Genomic DNA, 10960 nt, shown 5'->3' with positions numbered 1-10960 from the left:
ACAGAGGTGTGACCAGGGGCACAAGTTTCAACTACTATTGGTCACTCTGGGCCCCATGCCTATGAGGTCACCAAGCCAATATAAGGCCAGGTCTCCCTCTCTTCTTTGTCTTTCCATGCACCTCTCCGAGAGGAGCACGCCGCTCTTCCTCAATTCTCTTTCTACGCCACCCTCGAGAGGAGAAGGGTGTCCAGCCTCTTTCCGATTCCTCTTTCCACGAAACCCTCAATGGAGGAGAGGTGCAGCTTGCAGCTCATCTCAACAAGGAAACCTCCTCCCAATCCAAGCTCTACCATACTTCAAGCAGCGACGCAAGGGCCTGCCGAAGAACAGCAACTGAGGTGTATTGCACAGCAGAACCACAAAGGCAAGAACCACAACCAGCAAAACGACTTCACTGGACTTCGAACAGCACGCCAACCCTTTTTTTCCCTTTCCATGGATGGGTAACACAACTGGGCTTAATAATTATACTAGGCTAAGCAAATACTGTTTACTCGATTCCTTGTGATGTTTATAAGTTTGATTTGTGTTGCTGTGATATTTTGGTTACAAGTTATTTGAAAGTTAATGTTAGTTATGCTCTTCAGTCTTTCCTTGCATGCATCTAGTAACTTTCTCTAATTTGGCACCAAAACAGACACATGCATATCTCAGCATCCATCTCTCTGATCCCTACATGTCGTAAACATTCCAAAGGGGGGGGGGGGGGCGTTATCTTTGGAGTGGCCAGCTGCCATTTTGGAAACACGCTGACTCACACAGACACACAGACACATCTTTGTTTAGTAAGTACACCGTTATTAATTTGTGTTTTTATACTTTATTACCTTCATATAAATGTTTTTCTTTCACAAATGTTTTTTCATTAATGTTGCATAAGTGAATTTTGCCAACCTCTATGTAACCGTTCTATCCTTTGTGCTGAATACTCTGCGTTGTGTGTCAGTTTGTGAAGTAGAAGACCGGGACTTGATTTTCGGCACAGGACTTTTATTGCTGCTGAATGTGCTCTGTTCAGTGTTTTAGCAAAAGAAAAGAAACAGCGTTGGTCATTCGTCTTCAGTAAATGCCGCTCTCGGCCAGCTCCAGTGCATTCTCAGTACATTTACAAATCTTGCCTAATAAAAATAAAAAGGCCTATATAAGAAATAATAAATGCAAAAATACTTAAGGATTTAGAAAAATAATGAACAAAAGTATGATTTACAATTGTCTTTGAATGTATCACATTCACTCATACCACAGTCACACATCATGAAAAGATTCACATTTTCGATTTACAACAACAAGAGTCCTATGCAACAAAAGATACCTGTTCAGTGTTTTAGCAGAAGAAAGGAACAGCGTTGGTCATTCGTCTTCAGTACATGCCTAACATAAAAAAATATACGGTTCAACAGGCGTACTTCAGGACACAAAATGGCGAAGGCCAACGCACATGCACAGAAACATAACAAATGTTTGCTAGCTCGCTAAAACACTCTGAACTAACTCACAAATGAAAATGAACCATAAAAAGGAGCATGTTAAAGGTTTAGTGTTTACAATTTAGTGACATCTAGTGGTGAAGTTTCATGTTGCAGCTGAATACCGCTCATCTCACCCTCCCCTTCCATCATGAGAGAGAACCTGTGGCTGCCTTCAGTTGTCATAAAAACTCAAAATGTGTTTGTCCAGTTTGGACGACTGTAAAAACATTACTAGGATTTTTCTATAATCCCTTTCACCTAAATTTTACTCACTAAACCTTTAAATAAAAAGTGTTAAATGTGAGGGTGAATTCAGGATGAACTCTTCCATAAATCAGTGTGTTGTTAAACTGCTTTCAGATCTACTGATCTCAAGAGATCCTCCAGACATTCAAATGTCTGAGTGAAAGTTTCTCCGCCCCCCAAGTTAAAAGTCTGTAGAATGTCCCAATGAGCGAATGTGAGAAAACAGATCCTCCGCAGGATTCACCACGGGCGAGTGGGTGTGTTGATGATGTTTCTAACATGCAACAGATGCATAAATTAAAACAAAAAAAGAAATCAAATATATCACGATGAAAAAGCAGTGGCATACACGTAGAAGTGGCAACAAAGATGTCAAGAGGACCAATACCTGTTTCGATGTGCTGTAAACAAAAACACTTGATCCCCGCAATGAAATGAATACATTAGGTCGTGCCTCCGCCTGCTGCACCGACCCCTCACCTGAACGCTCCAGAGATTTCTGTGATGTTATGAATGCATCTGAGTGGAGAATCTTCTTCTGCATTGTGCATGTATATAAGGCAAACTCAGGAAAACGTTGGTACGAAATTCTCCTGACATCCTCTGGAGGTCATATCTGAGGCACTCATACCATCAGAATAGAACAAAGGAAGGCAGGGGTGAGTGAAACCTCAATATTTGGTTGGGAGATGACCACATCAGGATCACTAATATCAATCATGTAATCTGGATTTTCTTTTGTTATGAGCAGAAAAGGTTGTATCACATTTATTCACACATCACAGGATCAGGCCTTCATCTCTGCAGTACATCTACCAGCAGAGAGTCTTCAGAAGAGCCAACAACACAACCAAAGACCCCACTCAGCATCACCTCCTCACACCAGTCTGAAATGCAGGACTCCAAGACTCCAAGACACATTTTACCCTCAGGCCATGAAACTGATTAACACCTCCAAACACTGCCACTGTCTTCCCCTCAAAAAAAAAGGACAACTTGCTCTACTGACATTGTGTCTTTGCACAACAGACTATATGCACACTTGCTTTTGCACATTCCCTTTAACCAGTGTTATTGCCTGCCTCAGTATGTATGGATGTATATTTATCATCTGATGAGTCGATATGACTGTGCATTTATTTAAACTATTTCTGAAAATAAACACAGAGAAGAAGAAAAGCACTCTGACATTGATTTTTATTTTCTTCAATCATTTCACAGCTCATTACACAGCTAGTACAAATCAGGAATACCAATGTGTGTTACGATTCAATTATGCAATGTAACATATGTTTTTTTATTGTCGATTTATGAATATAGAAATTCAAACACAAAATAATATCACACTATGAAATGAGTTTGTATTATTACTATATGTTACCAGCTCACTCAGGTGACTTGTTCCCTGAAGATAAAGAAGAAAGAGTAAAAACATGGTGATTCATTCTGTATTGATCATTGTGTTGACACATCAATCCTGAGAGCACATAGTTAATCATACTCACAAGTGATTGGTCCAATGGTGAGGGGGTTCATAGGAGCAGAGCTGGAAACAGAGTGAGATGTCCTTCTTCTGCAAGACTATGAAAAGGAGGGGGAATAACAGATCCAATCAAAACCAGTGTAAAGCTGCAGTGACTATTGACTGATAATGCTAATGATAATGTGAAACGTGTGACGTACTGGGGCACAGCGGGAGCTCCTCTGGTCACACAGGCTGAAGCTGCAGTGGAGGTAAATGTCACTGTATTCACCGTGGATCAGGAGAAGCAGGGCGGAGAAACGAGCCTGTCGGGATGAGCCGCTCTCAATCACTGCCACTTGTCGGTCAGTGGGGCACCTGGAAGTGAGGATGGAGCATGTCATGAGGGCCATTATACATCACCTTATACACAGTCTTTTCCCCCCATTTCCATTACAAACCACAAAGCATAATGATGAAGAGGGACACTTACTTGTTCTGGATGAAAAAGTATTGTGCGGTATCATTGGGGTTTGATGAGTTAGAGGCGTAGCAGTTCTCCAGGACAACTACAAACCTTGGGTTTCTGACTAATACAGAGACGCCCACATGCAGAGGTGAGCCCACAGGGAGAGTGATCAAGCCAGATGGATAAGGCTGAGTGAAGGTGGAGGTGCGGAACAGAGACATGGAGGCTCTAGCTCTTCTACCTAAGCCTGAGAGGCCACCTGCAGACCTGTCAAAAATATAAGCCTTGTTATTATGATGACCTAAAATCCTACATAGGTGACATTGATGTGTCCTGGAGGTATAAAGCCACTGTGGCAAACAGCAATGCATGCTTACGCTGACATGATTGGTTAAAAGTAGCATAGACTAGACCAATTTTCACCAGGTTCGTCTTGACCATTTTACAAAAAGTAAAAAGTGAGTGATTGTCGTATTCAATAAAAGGGTACTTACAGCAGGACTGGTCTGATAGCCACATTCCTCCTGGTGTCTGTCGAGGGGATAAAAAAGGAAAAGGAAAACATCTTTTTTATTATCTCTGACCAGGAGGTTATGTTTTCACACCTGTTTATATGTTTGTTTGTAAGCAAGATTACTCAAAAACTACCAAACAGATTTCCACAGAACTTGGTGGAAGAATGTGATATGGGTCAGAGAAGAAACATTTGTATTGAGGTGCAGATTCAGATCAGGAGTCACATCCAGGAGGGTTTTTTTCAATTTCTTTAACTTTGCGAAATAGGGCGTTTTTCAACATTTTGACCATTTACCCAGGAAACAATTCATTGACCTTGATGAAATCCAATCCGGCACATTAATGGAACTGATATCTATGAATGTGTGAAATTTGATGCAGCTCAAATTAATTTAAGGGGACTGTCAGTCCTTGGTGGTGGTACGTGGGCCACTGAGTGATGTTCTACTTTGTTGGTGTATTCGTCAGCAGGATTATCCAAAAAACTACTGAACTGATTTCCACCAAACTTGGTGGGGAGCTGGGGCGTTGGCCTGGTAGAACCATGTCAATTTTGGTGTGGATCCAGATTAAGGGTTCGATTCAGAATCTTTTTCCACTTTCTGTAACTATGCTTTGTACGACAGATAAATAATTTAGGTTATCAGACCACTTCCTTTTTTTCTTTTATATTTCTACCATTAGAATTAGACAAATATGTGTGGGATTGACTGTAAGCGGAGGTACAGTTTGTGCTCTACTGAGTGTCACTCTAGTTAAAGATATAATTGATGATGTTATCCTGAGGCACAAAACTCTATTTTACTTCCTTGACATAAACATTTACTGCACATTTGACGTGTTGTGCCACAAAATAACAATATATGTTGAAATGTATCAATGAGGCAATTTTCCAGTTAAATGTGAGCAATAACAACTGGACCCAACTTTAAATATATATAAACATTTACAGTCACAGATGATGCTGGCATCTTCATTATGTCTACAGTTGTGGACCCCGAACCCTGGATGTCTGCAGTCTGTTATCGATGGTTCCCTTCCTGAACAAATGACGTCATCCAACCAGATGGGTCCACTGCCCTGTCCAAAAGCAGCATGTTGCAGTGCTGAACGAGCCCTGCCACAGCCCAGCTGTCTACACACCACATTGGCATCGTTCAGGTCCCAGGAATCGTCACAAACTGTCCCCCACTGTCCAGCATGGTAGATCTCCACTCTGCCAGAGCAGCGGTTGTCAGAGTTGACCAGCCTCACTGGTGAAGCAGCTACGAGAAACACATGCAACAAAATACTGTTGATTAGAGACACAGATGAAAGAGAGACTTCAATAGGATTTCTATTAAAACTCCAGTGATATCAGCATGAAGCACATATTCCATATTTCTGTTACTCTAATGTTATCCTATGTTGTCTGTTAGGGAGACTTCATTGGCTTAAAATCTACAAATAAGCATTTACCTTCACAGACAACACCAGCATCCTCACTGTGACGACAGTTGTGAGATCCAATCCCTCGGTGCCGGCACTCGGTCAGCTTTGATTCGCTGCCGGAGCAAGCAACATCGTCCAACCAGATGAATCCTCTGCCCTGTCCAAAACGTGCTCGTTGTGGTGCTGACAGGACCTTGCCACAACCCAGCTGTCTGCACACCACCTGAGCATCAACCAGGTCCCAGTGGTCATCACACACTGTCCCCCACTGTCCATGGAGGAAGATCTCTACTCTGCCAGAGCAGGAGCTGTTTCCTCCATTGGCCAGGCGGACCTGTACCTCGACTCCTGTGCTGTTGTCCACTGCTGTTGTTCCAGGGGTGCCAGATATGAGCGAAGCAGAGGTGAAGGTCTGAGATCCTGGATCAGGTGTGGTTGGTGAAACTGTGGAGTTTGGTCCTGGTTGAACTGAAAGAAAAATCTATGTGAACCCACAAGACAACAACAGCCTGCACCTCCATCAATATTAATGAGGAAAACATCTTTTTTATTATCTCTGACCAGGAGGTTTTGTTTTCACACCTGTTTATATGTTTGTTTGTAAGCAAGATTCCTCAAAAACTACCAAACAGATTTCCACAGAACTTAGTGGAAGAATGTGATATGGGTCAGGGAAGAAACACTTGTATTTTGGTGCAGATGCAGTTCAGGGGTCACATCCAGGAGGTTTTTTTTCACTTTCTTTAAATTTGCAAAAATATGGCGTTTTTCAACATTTTGACCTTTTACCCAGGAAACAATTCATTGACCTTGATGAAATCCAATCTGGCACATTAAGGGAACTGATATCTATGAATGTGTGAAATTTGATGCAGCTCAAATTAATTTAAGGGGACTGTCGGTCCTTGGTGGTGGTATGTGGGCCACTGAGTGATGTTCTAGTTTGTTGGTGTATTCGTCAGCAGGATTATGCAAAAAACTACTGAACTGATTTCCACCAAACTTGGTGGAGAGCTGGGGCGTGGGCCTGGAAGAACATTTAAAATTTTGGTGTGGATACAGATTAAGGGTTCGATTCAGAATCTTTTTCCACTTTCTGTAACTATGCTTTGTACGACAGATAAATAATTTAGGTTATCAGACCACTTCCTTTTTTTCTTTTATATTTCTACCATTAGAATTAGACAAATATGTGTGGGATTGACTGTAAGCGGAGGTACAGTTTGTGCTCTACTGAGTGTCACTCTAGTTAAAGATATAATTGATGATGTTATCCTGAGGCACAAAACTCTACTTTACTTCCTTGACATAAACATTTACTGCACATTTGACGTGTTGTGCCACAAAATAACAATATATGTTGAAATGTATCAATGAGGCAATTTTCCAGTTAAATGTGAGCAATAACAACTGGACCCAACTTTAAATATATATAAACATTTACAGTCACAGATGATGCTGGCATCTTCATTATGTCTACAGTTGTGGACCCCGAACCCTGGATGTCTGCAGTGTGTTATCGATGGTTCCCTTCCTGAACAAATGACGTCGTCCAACCAGATGGGTCCACTGCCCTGTCCAAAAGCAGCATTTTGCAGTGCTGAACGGGCCCTGCCACAGCCCAGCTGTCTGCACACCACATTGGCATCGTTCAGGTCCCAGGAATCGTCACAAACTGTCCCCCACTGTCCAGCATGGTAGATCTCCACTCTGCCAGAGCAGCGGTTGTCAGAGTTGACCAGCCTCACTGGTGAAGCAGCTACGAGACACACATGCAACAAAATACTGTTGATTAGAGACACAGATGAAAGAGAGACTTCAATAAGACAAGGATTTCTATAAAAACTCCAGTGATATCAGCGTGAAGCACATATTCCATATTTCTGTTCTCTAATGTTATCCTATGTTGTCTGTTAGGGAGACTTCATTGGCTTAAAATCTACAAATAAGCATTTACCTTCACAGACGACACCAGCATCCTCACTGTGACCACAGTTGTGAGATCCAATCCCTCGGTGCCGGCACTCGGTCAGCTTTGATTCGCTGCCGGAGCAAGCAACATCGTCCAACCAGATGAACCCTCTGCCCTGTCCAAAACGTGCACGTTGTGGTGCTGACAGGACCCTGCCACAACCCAGCTGTCTGCACACCACCTGAGCATCAACCAGGTCCCAGTGGTCATCACACCGTCCCCCACTGTCCACGGAGGAAGATCTCTACTCTGCCAGAGCAGGAGCTGTTTCCTCCATTGGCCAGGCGGACCTGTACCTCGACTCCTGTGCTGTTGTCCACTGCTGTTGTTCCAGGGGTGCCAGATGTGAGCAAAGCAGAGCTGAGGGTCTGAGATCCTGGATCAGGTGTGGTTGGTGAATCTGTGGTGTGGTGCACTGCTGCTGTTTGAGAGGTGCCTTTCTGTCCTGGACCAGGAGTGGTCAAAGGAACTGCAACGTCTGTTCTGTTCACCTCTGTTGACAATGAAAAACATCAGTGTGCAACAATGAGTTTTTGTTCATAAAATGTAATTTGAATATTTAAACAAAAGGACAATATATTCTCTATAACGCTTACAATGGATGGATTAAATTGGAAAATTGAATTTTTTGTTAGAGAGTAAAGTTTCAGTACCTGCACAGTAGGTAAGATTGCATGTGCTCGGCTTCACCAGTTTGTAGACGTAGTAGTTTCCATTGCAGAGTTTGACATTGATGGTGTGTGATCTAAAAGAGCAGCAGCTGGAGCTCCAGTGATTACATACATTCCGATTTACAATCACACCTGGCTGTGTGGGATGAGGCTCTGTTATCCATAGGGGAGCGTGTGTTCCACACCTGTTTGTCTGAACACACCTCTCGGGAACGTGGGCACTGGTTTGATTCAGGAACAGACGATACCAGCCTTGCCAGTTAACATCTCTGTCACAGCGTGGGATCAGATTCATTGTGTTGTCTGTCGACCGCCAGTCATGGTGCAGCTCAGTGTAGCGCTCACAGGGGTCAGCGCAGCGGGCGACCCCATTATTACTGATGCAGTCCATGCCTGTTGGGCAAACAGTGTTTCAACACCTGAACTGGACAGATTGGGGAGAGGGCCCAGATCTGGCGGTGGAGGAAGGCACCATACATATGAAAGAGCCTGGTGTGTTGTGGCACACCTGAGGCGGCGCACACGGTGGGTCTGGGAGGGAGCACTCGTCAGTTTCTACACAGCCGCTGTCTGGTGACCAGTGATAACCTTGGTTACAGCACGAAGAGTCACTGCAGAGTTCTGTGTCGTAGCAGGTGAGACCATCGCCTACGAAGCCATCTTTACAGACACAAGAGAGGACCGGGCCACTGAACGTGTCTCCTCTTTCCCGTGACTCCAGGCACATGGATTCATCGTGACATGAATCACAGCTGGAGACAAGTGTCCCTGTGAAAAGTACGAAGACAGTTTGATCCATGCTCTTGTAAAAGTTTATTCGCTTCTCCAAATGAAACCGTGAAAACCAAGATTGAACTGATTCTAGAAATTAGTACATAAAGCTTTGAGTACTCAAAAGGCAATTCTGGCAAGAATGAGTGTTATAATATGGGAAATGTATTTAAGTGTGTATTTACAGACGTCAGTATTCATGATTGAAAATCAACAATGAATATTTATTATATCACCTCAATATTAACAGCTATGTACCACTTCAGATTATCCAAAACATTTCCTTGTTATTTCATATGAGAATGAAAGAACAAGGAAATGTGTTCAGTGAACAAGGAAATGTGTTCAGTGTTCAGATCACTGAAGACATTTCCTTGTTCAAAAGTCAACAGGCAGAACATTGATAAGCTGTTTTTGTTTTGTTTTTTGTAATAAACTAAATAATAGGCCATTTCACACAGATTCCGAAAAGGATGTTTATTTTTGACTTTGAGTGCAGTTAAACAGAAAAGTGATGTATATTAACATCAGTGGATCTGTACAGTTGATAATTCTCACGTTAAAATGAGTTTAGAAATCAATGAAATTTCGTTTAAACTGAATGTGGTAGGTATTCTTCACACCCTGCAAGAGTAATAGGGTTTTAGGGAATAAGCAATTAATGCTATCTTTTTATGTGATACATTTTTAATTGAAGTCCTAAGCTTCTATTCCTTCACTCTGTGGACATGAACAGACAGTTAGACTGTCTTTTCTCATGAATGTCGCTTTCAGCTCTCTCTGAGGCTTCTAAGTCCCCCCCCGCTAATAGGCTTATTTATTTGGTAGTTTTCCCTCACTCTTGTCAAAGGTTAAAGACAGAGGGTGTCACACCTTGCTAAGCCTTAAGAGGCAAATTGTTATTTGTGAATATGGGCTATAGAAATACATTTTGATTGATTGATTAAACAGTTGGCAACTCTAAATATACAATGTCCAGATACGTCAGAACCAGAAGCACAGACGGAGCTGGGAGGCTGATTTTAAGTTATTTAAGGACAGATTAAAAACTTGATCACAGAGAAAAGGTAAAATAAACAAATTCATACTTGTGAGGTGTGGTCTGTGAACACATTCTGCTAATTTTAATTGTTCACACAAAATTTACTGTGTAATCGAGGTGAGATGAAATGTAACTCGAGATGACAGAAAGTCAGATTGACTTACCTGAAGTGTTCCCTGTAAAAAAACTGCAAAATTAGGAGCAAGAGCAAACCCCCAGGCATCTCCATCATGGACCACATCCACGACACAAACTTGCTGAAAAACACAAAAGAGATGTATGAAAATCATATGTTCACATTATGATCTGACTTTACTTTGCCAGTGTTGTACTCACCTTGGAGAGAGTGAGTGGAAATTTAACAGATGCTGAAAATTGTTTGTGAAATTTGCCTAGTGAGCGAGAACACGAGTCTATAATACTCGTTGCTCTCGCTCACTAGGCAAATTTCAGGCCTGTCTTTGTTCGCAGAGGAAAACAGGAACAGATAATTTGTGAAACAGATAAGCAGGTCATTGATAACGCTGGTTTGATATGACAACAAAAATCTACTTATTAATCAAAATAGGACAAAAGGATAAAATTCAAACATAACCGACACACAGGCAAAAGCCCTTAGTCAATATATTTATGGTTCTTCAATCATTCACAGGTCAACATACAGTACTGGAGACCTTTGGTTTGACAGGTTTGCACATTCCATTGTATTAACCTCCTTCCGTCAACAACTGGGACAGACTGTTGTAGTGATGAACATATTCATTAAAGGTCCAAGGGTCCCCACTTCAATTAACAGCATCTCACTGTTTTCATGTTCAGGCTTTTACAGTCAGTTTGACGGAACAAATACCATTTGCGTCAGTTTCTGGAAATTATAAGGTGGACGTACACTACCGTTCAAAAGTTTG

General features: G+C 42.1%; 2 protein-coding genes across 3 annotated transcripts in view; both read right to left on the bottom strand.

The window, feature by feature from the left end:
* Positions 1–3103: 3103 nt before the first annotated feature.
* Positions 3104–10399, bottom strand: LOC117771851 (deleted in malignant brain tumors 1 protein-like). The gene is given in 11 exon segments (XM_034602667.1): positions 3104–3123; positions 3224–3299; positions 3402–3558; positions 3674–3916; positions 4144–4180; positions 5116–5430; positions 5624–5930; positions 8670–9007; positions 10217–10238; positions 10240–10309; positions 10389–10399. Coding segments are annotated over 10 exon segments (1569 nt in total). The 5' UTR covers positions 10294–10309; positions 10389–10399.
* LOC117769190 (uromodulin) overlaps positions 5978–10960 on the bottom strand; it is a 90134-nt gene continuing 85151 nt past the window's right edge. The window contains exons 3-5 of one of the 2 annotated variants that reach the window (XM_034597933.1): positions 8222–8673; positions 7554–8061; positions 5978–6064 (exon numbers count right to left, since the gene is read on the bottom strand). In XM_034597933.1, coding sequence (XP_034453824.1) covers positions 7778–8061; positions 8222–8630 — 693 coding nt within the window. In that variant the 5' untranslated portion in view covers positions 8631–8673 and the 3' untranslated portion in view covers positions 5978–6064; positions 7554–7777. Of the gene's footprint in view, positions 6065–7122; positions 7356–7553; positions 8062–8221; positions 8674–10960 lie in introns of those variants that run through there. The other variant, XM_034597925.1, reaches the window with a different exon arrangement.

The sequence above is a fragment of the Hippoglossus hippoglossus genome, chromosome 1 (assembly GCF_009819705.1).
Source record: "Hippoglossus hippoglossus isolate fHipHip1 chromosome 1, fHipHip1.pri, whole genome shotgun sequence".
Lineage (NCBI taxonomy): Eukaryota > Metazoa > Chordata > Actinopteri > Pleuronectiformes > Pleuronectidae > Hippoglossus > Hippoglossus hippoglossus.
The sequence above is the reverse complement of the archived record's forward strand: the minus strand, read 5'-3'. Positions and strand labels throughout refer to the sequence as shown.